The 15,444-nt window shown below is 43.8% G+C and overlaps 1 protein-coding gene across 1 annotated transcript in view; it reads right to left on the reverse strand.

Moving 5' to 3' along the window:
- GRIN3A (glutamate ionotropic receptor NMDA type subunit 3A) overlaps positions 1-15,444 on the reverse strand; it is a 469,012-nt gene that overhangs the window by 35,972 nt on the left and 417,596 nt on the right. Inside the window, exons 7-8 of the mRNA XM_056519283.1 lie at positions 6,641-6,805; positions 3,023-3,096 (exon numbers count right to left, since the gene is read on the reverse strand). Coding sequence (XP_056375258.1) covers positions 3,023-3,096; positions 6,641-6,805 — 239 coding nt within the window. The remainder of the gene's footprint in view (positions 1-3,022; positions 3,097-6,640; positions 6,806-15,444) is intronic.

A 15,444-nucleotide genomic window follows, 5' to 3' on the forward strand; every position in this document is an offset into this window, starting at 1 on the left:
AATCAGACAATGTGATTTTATGGATTTTTTTTCTCATTATGTCTCTCTTAGTTGAGGTATACCTATGATGAAAATGACAGGCCTCTCATCTTTTTTAAGTGGGAGAACTTGCACAATTGGTGGCTGACTAAATACTTGTGCCATGCAACAATGCCTTCTGGTAGAAGCCAGAAACTACCCACATCAGGACCACACTTGGGTAGCAACCTGGTACCTTCTAGCAGCCAGGTCCAGCATGTACATCCTGAAGTGGGATAACATCTGAAAATCTAGAGTATAACAGAATATCCTAAGCTTGGCCCAAAATCAGCTTGGCATAGTGGATCCAGACCTGTTTTCTGTTACCCCCATCACCAAATAAACTGGAAGGTGTATTAGTTATTTCTCAAAGCCAATGGCACCTGAGGGAGGTGGGGTTGTGAAGCGTATGAGCTTGAAATTGTTGGTCTGTCATGTGGGAGGCCAAATGAATGGCCCAATGCAAATTCAGATTTTTCCCAGGAATGTTCCTTTATTGGAAGCTCCTGACCTTTTAACATATGAACCTGATATTGTGAGGTTGTCTGAATTAGACAACATATATACTTGACAGTCTCCTTTATTCAGCATGGGATAGTGTAGCTCACTCAGTAATTCTCAATACTGAGGTTAACCAACACAGCCTTCATCCAAATCAGGAACAAAAAATAAATAAAATCAGAAAAAAAACTAGAAAAAAATATAAAAATTTGGGTCCTTGGGTGCATTACTAGGCTGCCACTTAAGTCACTGAGGTCTCAGCTATGGTGAATAGAGGTATAAATAACAAATTAAATGTGGGTCCTCGGGTGTATGAGTCCAACGAGAGAAAAGAAAAAAAGGAAAATAATAGGGGACAGGGAACTAATGTACAATATACAACTTATCTCTAAAATAATATTTAATATGAATTAATGTTATTTTAGAAACACATTTTATATTGCACATTAGCTCTTTGTCCACTATTATTTTCTCTTTTTTATTTTCTCTCTTTGGACTCATACACCTGAGGACCCACATTTCTTTTATTGTGAGTCACCTCTATTCGCCATAGCTGAAACCTAAGTGACTTCAGTGGCAGCCTAGTAATGCGTTATTCATCTAGTAGTTTTGCCGGTGGGGTAAGCTGATCTTTGTAAGTTACAAAGACAGGTTCCATGTGATCAGCTTTATTTTAAGAGATCCTCCATTTACCAGACAATAACCAATATAGTAAGAACTACTGTTCTGGCCAGCATGTTTGAGAAGCATTTACAATTTGCTTTCTGCCTGTCACTATATCTGAGAGTTCATTAGTGTGGTTATATCACCATCTAGTGATGTCAAGTTGTATGACACCTAGTTTTTATTGTTATAAGAATTCTGCCTTGTGGGTGGTGCTATGCATTGTGGGTTGTTTCAAGGCATTCTGAAAAGAAGAGGCAGTCTTTAGTCTCCTGGACACAAGACCAGAGCTGCTCTAAATCTCTCCCTTCGAAAACTCTACCATCTGTGAAACAGCATATCTGGTTAGTCACTTACCTCTGTTATTAGGGCATTATGGAAGCTAGAGCTGTTTAGATATTTGCATTACTACTCAGGGAGTTAAAGGGGTACTACCGTGCTGACAACTTATCCCCTATCTAAAGGATAGGGGATAAGTTGCCTGATTGCGTGGGGTCCCGCCCCTGAGGACCCCCGCGTTCTCGCACGCAGCACCCCGCTCTCATCAGGCCCCAGAGCGAACATCGCTCTGGGTCTGATGACTGCCGATCACAGGGCCGGAGTATTGTGATGCCACGGCTCCGCCCCCATGTGACGTCACGCTCCGCCCCTCAATGTAAGTCTATGGCAGGGGGCGAGACAGCTGTCTTGCCCCCTGCCATAGACTTGCATTGAGGGGCGGAGTGTGACGTCACACGGGGGTGGAGCTGTGATGTCACAATCACCGGCCCCATCATCAGACCCGGAGCGGATGTTCGCTCCGGGGCCTGATGAGAGCGGGGTGCTGTCTTGCCCCCTGCCATAAACTTACATTGAGGGGCGGAGCGTGACGTCACATGGGGGCAGAGCCGTGACATCACAATACTCTGGCCCTGTGAACGGCAGTCATCAGAACCAGAGCGATGTTCGCTCCGGGGCCTGATGAGAGCGGGGTGCTGCGTGCGAGATCGCGGGGGTCCCCAACGGCAGGACCCCGCGCGATCAGGCAACTTATCCCCTATCCTTTAGATAGTGGATAAGTTGTCAGCACGGTAGTACCCCTTTAACTGTGTAGCTGTTAGACTGTTGGCTAGCCATGCAATCCTAAGTATAGGCAGCCATTTTGCCATGTGCTTCACTGCTATGTAATGTATGATACATGCAGTTCTTATACATATAATTATTGTTTGTATTCTTATAGTTTTACCACTTATTACAACCTGTTGACCAATAAACCTGTTGAACTACAAAGAACAGTGCTCTTATTTGGAAGACAGGAATGGTTTATGCTGAATGTCAGACTACACACTTTGTGAACTTGTAGGAAGACAGAACAGCTACCTTTATAGTGAACAACTGATATATGTCAACAGTGAAGTGACAGTTCTATGCCAGATGGTGCTACATTATGTTGGTTTGGTGTCCTTCATAGGAAAAAAAATGACTTTACTGTAATCCATATAGTATTAAACGCCTTTTAGCATTGAATACAAGAAACTTTATGGTAACTAGATATCTAAAAGAGAAGAGCTAGCTAATAATGAACAGTAATAAGAATAAATATAGGATACATAACTATTAGAGCAAGCACATTATTCCTGGAAATATTTTAACTTTCAAGATAAGCAACTGCTTGTCTCTAATAGATTGGAAGGGATGAGTCTCACGCACCAGATGGTAATAAAGACAATAGATGTGGAATGTAATATTGGTTATTAAGTTTTCTAAGCATAATTCTGATTTTACTCAGTTTGTGTTATTGGTGGAAGATTGAATGCATTATGGCAGAGAGCCTATAACAGACATATAATAAGTATCGTACCTTTTTTCTAGTCGTTTTAGTTTTTGCTGAAATTTCTCTTCATTAAAAGATGTGTTTAAAGCTCGATGGAGACGCTGTTTTAAAGGAAAAAAAATAAACAAGAAGTATTTAAAGAGTACCTTTCATCAAAACATTTTTTAATATGTCATAGATTATTCAATATTAAACTTGTCTCTAATTGGTTTAATAAAAATGTTTTACTTCTTTAATTTGTATTTTGTGTTTGAAAATCTGTCCACCAGGGGTCTCCTTAGGAGTCCCTGGCCGCAAGCATTTCTATTGATTTAGGACTCACGCCGGACCAGGCTGAGCACGTTACCAGTTCAGCGCAGCTCCCTGCCTGTTAATCAGACAGGCGGGAGCACTGTGCTCACTTGCATACCCCTCAGGGCTCTGTACACTGTGGACAAGCGGGGCTCTGTACACTGAGGAAAAGCCGGGCTCTGTATACTGAGGACAAGTAGGGCTCTGTGCAGTGAGGACAAGCAGGGCTCTGCAAATGCTGGCTCACTTGCATCAACTCGCATCTCCGCTGACTTCAGCCACACAGCTCCAGCCCTGCACTCTGCCGCGGCTGTCAGCCACACTGTTAGCTGCCGGCCCCCTGGCTGTAACTCCTGCTCTCTACTCACAGCCTTGGGCACTGGGAGGGGACAGCGGGTCTGTGCGGCTGGAGGCAATGAGGATCAGAGCGGTCTCATCTTCTCCCCTTCTCCAGGCCTGTGTAATTCCGTGGCTCTCCTCAGAGAAGTGAGGGCGGAAGCAGTCCCACCAGCAGGCTTCAGTGACGTAGCGCCTGCTGGGCACGCCCACATCCTCCTGCTGGCAGCTCAGTTGTAAAGCACTTAAAATAGGAGTATAGGGTGTCAGGAGTAGTTAGGCAACATAGTCTGAGTTAGTTTAGAAAAATGTATCTAGTGACAGGTACTCTTTTATCTAAAAATAACTGTTGGGAATGTGAATGCTTAAAATATGTGGATTGCCAGAAAATGAAGCATGGTCCAAGATACCAGATATAATGCCACAAAATATTCTGAAGCAACAATTCTAAACCTTTACATACTGAATTGGATTATACTGAACATCAACCTTATCTGTTCAAAGGATTTTTGAGGTTAAAACCAATGCTTCTCTAGAACTTTTTGCGTCAACCAGTCACTTTGAGGCAATCCTGCATCTCCTTATATCTCACTGTGCAAGGACATTTCTGATCAAGACTAAGGCCCAGATTTATCAAACTGTTGGAGAGAAAAACTGGAGAGATTTTGTCCATAGCAACCAAAGACAGCTCAGCTTTCATATAACATCTTGTCTGGTAAAGTGAAAGCTGAGCTGTTATTTGCAAAATGTCTCAATTTTTCTCTTACACATTTTGATATATACAGTATAAGGGCCTAAGTCTATAGCTGTATTGTTGGGCAGTGTCACTTCTACTCTCTATTTTTGTAATTGTAAGCTCAAAAGGTAAACATTGCAAATAGCTACAACTACTATTCAGCTTTTTGACATTATTTAAATTTAGCTTTAACCCTTTTTTTTTCGGACTACACAAATTTCAAGATCTTTTCCCATACTTTGACTGCCACATGTAGGCTAAACCTTTCCCATATTCAGTGGCCAATGCTTTAAAAACTTTGGGATTAGTCGCCAAGTTGTGTGCCCATTGGCCAGCACTTGTGGGTGTGACATCATCAGCATATGGCAGAGCGAAAACAATGAATACTGGTCACCTATAAGTAAGGGTTAATGTAAGTTACCAAAGTAAGTTGAGGGAGCACTAGAGGAAGACTACAAAGATGTGCTTTTGGTTTAAGGTGCACATATACATTAAGAAAAACTGTCCAACAACAGCATAATAAATCAGTCATTTACTTCTATTGAGTTCACCAGACTCTAATATACTTAATCCTGATCTTCTGACCTTAGGGAAAGAAGCATCAGGCATGTAAGGTTTCAGTAACTTTGAACTGAGAACTTTTGTACTTGCAGAAGATAAGCCACTGCCAAAGGTGCCTGACAACAACTTACTCACTTCTTCACATGCCTGACTTGAGGGTCCATTGTTTGGGGGAGTTACATAGTTACATAGTTAGAAAAAAGACATATGTCCATCAAGTTCAACCAAGAAATTGAAGGGAAAGGGTATGGTTGGATGAAGAGGAAGGGAGCGATAGCTGTCAGCTAATACAAAAAGAAGACCTAAAACATGTTACCATTGATATACTTTTTGAGATCTTTACAACTCACGCTGACTTTTTCTTTTTCACAGGGTCTATATTATGTGCTGAATTTATAAAATGAGACTTTTCAGGGTTTATTTTCAAGCTTAAAAGGGGTTGTTCAGGGAGTAGAAAGAACCTACCTTTTCTGCTCCCCAGTGCTCCACTTCTTCTCCCTGGTCATCTCGAAAGTATACTATTCCTAGACTGGAGGGGCTTGACCCGATCATTGCGTTTTCCGTAGCTACATACTTTAATCAACATCGCAAATTTATTGGACATTAGTTATGGGTGCGGTTTTACCCACATGTGAGGATCGGGAGCACCTGCCCTTACCGTCTCGGAACAGTATACTTCTGAGAAGATCAGGGAGCGGAAGTAAAGCATCAGGAAGAAAAACAGGTAGGACCTTTTCTGCTTCTTGGAGCAGAAGAAACAAGATTAAATGTTTAAATTTCCCCCCCACCCCCCCCAAAATGTTCACCATATCTTGTGAGTTGCCAGAAAATGATCACATTGGGGGAGATTTATCAATACCTGTGCAGAGGAAAACTTGCCCAGTTGCCCATAGCAACCAATCAGATTGCTGCTTTCATTTTTCACAGGCCTTTTTTAAAAATGAAAGAAGCGGTTGATTGGTTACTATGCTTAACTGGGCAAGTTTTCCTCTTCACAGGTTTTGATAAATCCTCCCCATTGTGTGTGCAGTTTTAGAAATGTTTTTTATGTTTTCACACAGTTTCACCGTTTGTTTAGTTTTGCTTATGTGTCACATATTTATCAAACTATCGCAGAGGGTTTCATCAATTTGGTGCACGTAAGCAAAAAAAAAACAATGAATCATTTAAGAACACCATTTTGTATGAATGCTCCTCTTTTCTGCAACTTGGGGCAGTTGCGACCTTTTTAAAGTGCTCTCCAAAGGCAGTTTTGTAAGCTAGGTTGGGGCTTTGCAACTTTTTGTGGGAAAATAAATCCATTATTACTGTCAAGTAAAAACTGAAATTGGCTTTTGTAAGATTGTTTGCAGCGTTTTACTTATAGCCAAAAGTGCTTTGGCGCACATGTAACATTTCATACACCAAATATAAGCAAAAAAAAAAGAAAATGCCACCTCTGTGAGAAGACCACCCACGTATCCAGGCGTGATTTCCTGTAACCAATCATGTTATACATTCTAGAACTATTTTTTAAGAAGACCACCAATTTTGGGTGATCATACTAAAGAGGATTTACTATTTACTTTTTTAGTTGTTTTGTTTTAAATGTAACTTTTAATAAATTCTAACAGAAACATCACATTCCAATTGCCTCCTGGTTGTGTTACATTGAACAGGAGTTAAAAAGACATTTGTTAAACAAATCAACAGTATTTATTATATTTATAACTTATACATACCTGACTAGTGTGAAGCCAATATTTTAATTTTGATTTCTTTTTAATTCTTGGCAAGACCAATCTAAAAACAATATGTTCTCCAATGGTGGTAAGTATAGACACTCCAATTCCTATACAGAGCATGACAAACAGCCCGGAGAAGTGTTTGATGCCCATTTGCAGAGTCTGGGAAAATAATAAGCGTGAAAAATCAATTAACATAATAATTATAGTGCTGCATTATTTTGAGCAGCTGGACAGAATTTATCTTGCTTGAAAATGAAAATGCTGAAGCCAAAGGCTTTCAAAGTACAGTAGATGAAATATCAAAAAGGCTTATATTTCCCAAGATAAATCACAGTATGGAAGTATTAAAACCATACATAAATCAGCTAGAATGGAACTTTTATAATGTTATGGAGCAAAGTCTAAAAACAGAACTATGGCTTATTCTCTCAGTACCAACTTTTGACCTAAAACTAACAAGTAACATATGCTCGCAAAATCCTATAAACTATATGTAAAAAAAGACAAGTAAGGTTATTACTAGTGAGAAGCCAATTTCCCAAAAAATTTATTTGTTCAGATCGAAATCTTTTGCTTCGGGTGAATGCCTGGCCCCAAAAATCGTAATAGTGCACCAACCAGATTTTCAAATTTTTGGTCACTTCAAATACCATAACAAAATATCTAAAAAGCTATTGAAAAGTCCCATCAAAATAAAAATGGTACTGATAAAAACTGCAAATCACAGCACAAAAAAATAGTACAATTTTATATTTTTGTATAGTTCCCCCACATTAGATTCACAGCACAGTTCCCCCACATTAGGCTGGCAGTATAAATCTCCCCACATGAGGTTGCCGTTCCCCCACATTCGGTGTGCAGTGTAGTTCCCCCACATTAGGTTACAGTTCCCCCACATTAGGCTGGCAGTATAGTTCCCCCACATTAGGTTGTAGTTCCCCCACATTAGGTTTGGCAGTATAGGTCCCCCCACATTAGGTTGGCAGTATAGATCCCCCACATTACATTGTCAGTATAGTCCCCCCACATTAGGTTGGCAGTATAGTTCCCCCCACATTAGGTTGTAGTTCCCCCATTAGGTTGGCAATATAGTTCCCCCACATTAGGTTGGCAGTATAGTTCCCCTACATTAGGTTGGCAGTATAGCTTCCCCACATTAGGTGCAGTATAGTTCCCTACATTAGGTGCAGTAAAGTTCTCCACATTAGGTGCAGTATAGTTCTCCACATTAGGTGCAGTATAGCTCCCACACATTAGGTGCAGTATAGTTCACCACATTAGGTGCAGTATAGTTCCCTACATTAGGTGCAGTAAAGTTCTCCACATTAGGTGCAGTATAGTTCTCCACATTAGGTGCAGTATAGCTCCCACACATTAGGTGCAGTATAGTTCACCACATTAGGTGCAGTATAGTTCCCCCACATTAGGTGCAGTATAGTTCCCCCACATTAGCTGCAGTATAGTTCCCCCACATTAGGTGCAGTATAGTTCCCCACATTATGTGCAGTATAGTTCCCCACATTAGGTGCAGTATAGTTCCCCCACATTAGGTGCAGTAAGAAAGGTTATTACTAGTGAGAAGCCAATTTCCCAAAAAATTGATTTGTTCAAATCGGAATCTTTTGTTTCGGGTGAATGACTGGCCCCAAAAGCATAGTTCCCCCAGATTAGGCTGGCAGTATAGGTCCCCCCACATTAGGCTGGCAGTATAGTTCCCCCCACATTAGGTTGTAGTTCCCCCATTAGGTTGGCAATATAGTTCCCCCACATTAGGTTGGCAGTATAGTTCCCCTACATTAGGTTGGCAGTATAGCTCCCCCACATTAGGTGCAGTATAGTTCCCTACATTAGGTGCAGTAAAGTTCTCCACATTAGGTGCAGTATAGTTCTCCACATTAGGTGCAGTATAGCTCCCACACATTAGGTGCAGTATAGTTTACCACATTAGGTGCAGTATAGTTCCCCCACATTAGGTGCAGTATAGTTCCCCCACATTAGCTGCAGTATAGTTCCCCCACATTAGGTGCAGTATAGTTCCCCACATTATGTGCAGTATAGTTCCCCACATTAGGTGCAGTATAGTTCCCCCACATTAGGTGCAGTAAGAAAGGTTATTACTAGTGAGAAGCCAATTTCCCAAAAAATTGATTTGTTCAAATCGGAATCTTTTGTTTCGGGTGAATGACTGGCCCCAAAAGCATAGTTCCCCCAGATTAGGCTGGCAGTATAGGTCCCCCCACATTAGGCTGGCAGTATAGTTCCCCCCACATTAGGTTGTAGTTCCCCCATTAGGTTGGCAATATAGTTCCCCCACATTAGGTTGGCAGTATAGTTCCCCTACATTAGGTTGGCAGTATAGCTCCCCCACATTAGGTGCAGTATAGTTCCCTACATTAGGTGCAGTAAAGTTCTCCACATTAGGTGCAGTATAGTTCTCCACATTAGGTGCAGTATAGCTCCCACACATTAGGTGCAGTATAGTTCACCACATTAGGTGCAGTATAGTTCCCCCACATTAGGTGCAGTATAGTTCCCCCACATTAGCTGCAGTATAGTTCCCCCACATTAGGTGCAGTATAGTTCCCCACATTATGTGCAGTATAGTTCCCCACATTAGGTGCAGTATAGTTCCCCCACATTAGGTGCAGTAAGAAAGGTTATTACTAGTGAGAAGCCAATTTCCCAAAAAATTGATTTGTTCAAATCGGAATCTTTTGTTTCGGGTGAATGACTGGCCCCAAAAGCATAGTTCCCCCAGATTAGGCTGGCAGTATAGGTCCCCCCACATTAGGCTGGCAGTATAGTTCCCCCCACATTAGGTTGTAGTTCCCCCATTAGGTTGGCAATATAGTTCCCCCACATTAGGTTGGCAGTATAGTTCCCCTACATTAGGTTGGCAGTATAGCTCCCCCACATTAGGTGCAGTATAGTTCCCTACATTAGGTGCAGTAAAGTTCTCCACATTAGGTGCAGTATAGTTCTCCACATTAGGTGCAGTATAGCTCCCACACATTAGGTGCAGTATAGTTCACCACATTAGGTGCAGTATAGTTCCCCCACATTAGGTGCAGTATAGTTCCCCCACATTAGCTGCAGTATAGTTCCCCCACATTAGGTGCAGTATAGTTCCCCACATTATGTGCAGTATAGTTCCCCACATTAGGTGCAGTATAGTTCCCCATGTTAGGTGCAGTATAGTTCCCCCACATTAGGTGCAGTAAGAAAGGTTATTACTAATGAGAAGCCAATTTCCCAAAAAATTGATTTGTTCAAATCGGAATCTTTTGTTTCGGGTGAATGACTGGCCCCAAAAGCATAGTTCCCCCAGATTAGGCTGGCAGTATAGGTCCCCCCACATTAGGTTGGCAGCATAGTTCCCCCACATTAGGCTGGCAGTATAGGTCCCTCACATTAGGTTGGCAGTATAGTTCCCCCCATATTAGGTTGTCCGTATAGTTCCCCCACATTAGGTTGTCAGTATAGGTCCCCCCACATTAGGCTGACAGTATAGGTCCCCCCCACATTAGGCTGTCAGTATAGGTCCCCCCACAGTAGACTGGCAGTATAGGTCCCCCACATTAGGTTGGCAGTATAGTTCCTCCCCATTAGGCTGTAGTTCCAACACATTAGGTTGTAGTTCCCCCACATTAGGTTGGCAGTACAGTTCCCCACATTAGGTTGTAGTTCCCCCACATTAGATTTGCAGCAAAGTTCCCCCCCATTAGGCTGGCAGTATAAATCCCCCACATTAGGTTGTCATTCCCCCACATTTGGTTGGCAGTGTAGTTCCCCCACATTAGTTGTAGTTCCCCCACATTAGATTGGCAGCATAGTTCCCCCACATTAGGCTGGCAGTATAAATCCCCCACATTAGGTTGTCATTCCCCCACATTCGGTTGGCAGTGTATTTCCCCCAAATTAGGTTACAGTTCCCCTACATTAGTCTGGCAATATAGTTACCCCACATTAGGTTGTAGTTCCCCCACATTAGGTTGGCAGAATAGGTCCCCCCACATTAGGTTGGCAGTATAGATCCCCACATTACATTGTCAGTATAGCCACCCACTTTAGGTTGGCAGTATAGTTGCCCCCACATTAGGTTGTAGTTCCCCCACATTAGGTTGGTAATATAATTCCCCCACATTAGGTTGGCAGTATAGTTCCCCCACATTAGGTTGGCAGTATAGTTCCCCCACATTAGGTGCAGTATAATTCCCCCACATTAGGTGCAGTATAGTTCCCCCACATTAGGTGCAGTATAGCTCCCCCACATTAGGTGCAGTATAGCTCCCCCACATTAGGTGCAGTATTGTTCCCCACATTAGGTGCAGTATAGTTCCCCAACATTAGGTGCAGTATTGTTCCCCCACATTAGGTGCAGTAAGTAAGGTTATTACTAGTGATAAGCCAATTTCCCCAAAAATGTATTTGTTCAAATCGGAATCTTTTCCTTCGGGTGAATGACTGGCCCCAAATGTCGTATTAGTGCAATAATCAGATTTGCACACATTTGGTCACTTCAAATACCATAACAAAATACCTAAAAAGCTATTGAAAAGTCCAATTAAAACAAAAATGGTACCGATAAAAACTAGAAATCACAGCGCAAAAAAATATTACAATTTTATATTTTTGTATAGTTCCCCCACATAAGGCTGGCACATACAGTCCCCCCACATTAGGTTGGCAGTATAGTTCCCCCACATTAGGTTGGCAGTACTCCCCCACATTAGGTTGTAGTTCCTCCACATTAGGTTGGCAGTATAGTTCCCCCACATTAAGTTGGCAGCATAGTTCCCCCGCATTAGGCTGGCAGTATAGGTCCCCCCACATTAGGTTGGCAGGATAGTTCCCCCACATTAGGTTGGCAGTATAGTTCTCCCACATTAGTTTGTAGTTCCTCCACATTAGGTTGTAGTTCCCCCACATTAGGCTGACAGTGTAGTTCCCCCACATTAGGTTGTAGTTCCCCCACATTAGGCTGGAAGTGTAGTTCCCCCACATTAGGTTGAAGTTCCCCCACATTAAATTGACAGCACAGTTCCCCCACATTAGGCTGGCAGTATACATCCCCCACATTAGATTGTCGTTCCCCCACTTTCGGCTGGCAGTATAGTTCCCCCCACATTAGGTTGGGAGTATAGTTCCCCCACATTACTTTGTCAGTATAGTCCCCCCACATTAGGTTGGCAGTATAGATCCCCCACATTGGGTTGGCAGTATAGTTCCCCCACATTCGGTGCAGTAACGTTCCCCCACATTAGGTGCGGGAAAGTTCCCCCAATTAGGTGCAGTATAGTTCCCCCATATTAGGTGCAGTATAGCTCCCCCACATTCGGTGCAGTATAGCTTCCCCCATTAGGTGCAGTATAGCTCCCCCACATTAGGTGCAGTATAGCTCCCCCACATTAGGTGCAGTATAGTTCCCCACATTAGGTGCAGTATAGTTCCACACATTAGGTGCAGTATTGCTCCCCAACATTAGGTGCAGTATAGTTCCCCAAATTAGGTGCAGTATAGTTCCCCCACATTAGGTTCAGTATAGTTCCCCACATTAGGTGCAGTATAGTTCCCCACATTAGGTGCAGTATAGTTTCCCCCACATTAGGCTGGCAGTGTAGTTCCCCACATTAGGTGCAGTATAGTTCCCCCCACATTAGGTTGTAGTTCCCCCAGATTAGGTAGGCAGTGCCCCCCAACCTGTGTACTGCCCCATTTCAGTGATCCGACCACTGCTCCTCCGGTCAGCGGTCACAATCTACTGCTATGGCCTATAGGCCATAGCAGTAGGTCCCGGGACTGGAGGAGCGGTGGTCGGAGCACTGAAGATGGCGTGCAGGTAACTTACCATGTGTGCGCGTCCTCCTTGATGCTCCGCTCCTCCTTTCCTCGTGACGTCCCTGCGTGTGCTACCTCCTGGTGGCCCCTGTGTTTCTAAAGTTAACGCAGGGCTGCAGAAAGGTAATGGGGACATTCTTGTGTCCCGACAAGATGTTTTGGGACACAGGGAAGTCCCGAATGTGACGGGGCCCCCTGCAAGCTGCTCAGTGGGGGATCCACCCCTGGATCCACCACTGAGCAGCCCACAGGGGGCCCCCTGGGGGAAGGGGGCCCTGAGCAATTGCCCGGATTGCCCCACCCTAACGCTGGTCCTGACCACAGGCAGTAGTGGAGAGCAGTGAGTATTTTAACCCTTGCCATAGAGGAGAAGGAGTCCTTGCTCCTCTAGAATAAGCAGCTGTTCATTATGCATCCCTGATTACTGAACTCCTTACATTCACTAAGTTATGCACAATGTACCCAACCTGTGAGTATCCACTGGACAGAAAGTATGAAATGTATGTCTCCAACTTAGTACATAGTTTCCATGGCACCCTATGCTAGAACAGAGACAGCTATCATTTTGACAGGCGTCCCTACTCCTCTGCAGTAAAGAGTAGTGCTGGGCAGTATACCGATGTGAACCGGATACCGTTTTTTTTTTCTCCCACGGTATGGATTTTTGCCCATACCGCTATACCGGTTGGGCCCCTCCCCCACCCTCTGGATGAATTGTAGAGCCCAGCGCGAAGCCCTCACTTGTCCCGGTGTGCTTCTCTGGACCGATTCCGAGAGCGGAATCAGGCCACAGAAGCTAATCCATTTACTGTGCCCCCCACTGCGCCTGTCAGCCAGTGTCCCCGCGTGCATGATCAATCCCCACCGCTAGCGGGATCCATGTGCCCACTAGCGGTGTCACAAGAATGCCTCCCGCTCGCGGGATGGGGGGGTGGCGCGACAGGCGGTAATACCATGATACCGCGATAATAAAAAAAAATACTGTGATATTAATTTTAGGCCATACCGCCCAGCACTAGTAAAGAGCAATTTCTACTTTTCAAAAGTTTGGCAAAAAGTTATGGTTCTGACTGAACTAGTTATGTCTAAACCTGATTGCCCACAAATGTGTGTCTAAACACTGTCTAAGAGCCCCCAAAAGCCCTGTTTAACACTATTAAATCACTTAGGAATGTACCTATGTACTTAACTGTTTTTGAAACAAAGTCAATTTCAAATATACAACAACATATATGGCTATAGGCAAACAGATGGTACCTGGTGGTAACTGACAGGTTGAATAAGAACACACTGCACTATTGGATAGTTTATGCTTTTTATAATTAATGTTCACATTTTGAAAACAGATGCACACAGAGGTATTGAAAGAAGCAATGGCTTTCTTCAAGTGGTTCAAAAAGTTTCTCTTTTTGGGAGTAATAACAAGTTTCATGCCAGGAAAGTAAAGAAGCACTGTTCTTTGCAAGCTGTGAAAATGATTGCCATTTTGAGATGCAGCAACAGGATTGGCATCCTAGAAAGTGTCACAAAAAGTGACACAAAACCCTCTATGCACAGCTTTTTCACAAGGTGTACTATTTAATGCTGCCATATATTTTGGTGGTTAATTTTAATTAATACTTTTTTTTTGGTCAACTATAAAAAATATGATTTTGTCATTCCTTTTCTATATTCTAAATTCTGTGGGTCAGTACCATTACAGCAATACCAAATTAATATATGCTTTTTGCTTTTTTTTTACAACATTGACTTCATAGAAACATGTAAAAAATTGTGATAATCAACCCCTTCCCGCAGAATGTCATATATAAACGCCGGGTTGTGCAGTGCGTTCGCGCATCCCGGCGTTTATATATGCCATTCAGTTAACCCGGCGATGAGCAGCATCGCACGGGTTAACTGGCAGAAGTCCCGCTGTTTCCAGCAGGGGACAACTTCTGCTTCACCCCCAGGACCATCCATTGATGGTCCTGGTCAGCGATCACTGTGATTGGTCCCTGTGGACCAATCACAGTGATCTGGGGTGAAAGTTCAGATCCCCCGCACTGCCCGCCCCTGGAAGTCGGGCAGAACGGGGGACGATGGCTGCGGGGACCTGCGGCATAGGGGGGGAACACCAGGGGACCGGCGGACTTACCTGGCGGGACCGAGGAGCAGCGCGGGACCGGCCACGTGGAGGAGCAGCGACGGGACCGGCAGGTAAGTACATGGTCCTCAGAAGCAGCAGTGAAGATCTTCACTGCTGCTTCTAGGAGTCTGAAAACTACAACTCCCAGCATGCCTAGACAGCCTTTGGCTGTCTGGGCATGCTGGGAGTTGTAGTTTTGCAACATCTGGAGGGCCCCAGTTTGGAGACCATTGTATAATGGTCTCCAATCTGTGCTCTTCCAGCTGTTGCAAAACTACAACTCCCAGCATGCACTGACTGTCCAGGCATGCTGGGAGTTTTAGTTCAGCAACATCTGGCCCTTCAGATGTTGCCGAACTACAACTACCAGCATGCCCTTCAGCTGTCTGGGCATGCTGGGAGTTGTAGTTTTGCAACAACTGGAGACACACTGGTTGGGAAACATTGTTTCTAACTCAGTGTTTCCTAACCTGTGTGCCTCCAGCTGTTGCAAAACTATAATTCCCAGCATGCACTAACAGACCATGCATGCTGGGAGTTGTAGTTTTGCAACATCTGGAGGGCCCAGTTTGGAGACCATTGTATAATGGTCTCCAATCTGTGCTCTTCCAGCTGTTGCAAAACTACAACTCCCAGTATGCACTGACTGTCCAGGCATGCTGGGAGTTTTAGTTCAGCAACATCTGGCCCTTCAGATGTTGCCGAACTACAACTCCCAGCATGCCCTTCAGCTGTCTGGGCATGCTGGGAGTTGTAGTTTTGCAACAACTGGAGACACACTGGTTGGGAAACATTGTTTCTAACTCAGTGTTTCCTAACCTGTGTGCCTCCA

This window comes from Hyla sarda, chromosome 1, assembly GCF_029499605.1.
Source record: "Hyla sarda isolate aHylSar1 chromosome 1, aHylSar1.hap1, whole genome shotgun sequence".
In the NCBI taxonomy this organism is placed as follows: domain Eukaryota; kingdom Metazoa; phylum Chordata; class Amphibia; order Anura; family Hylidae; genus Hyla; species Hyla sarda.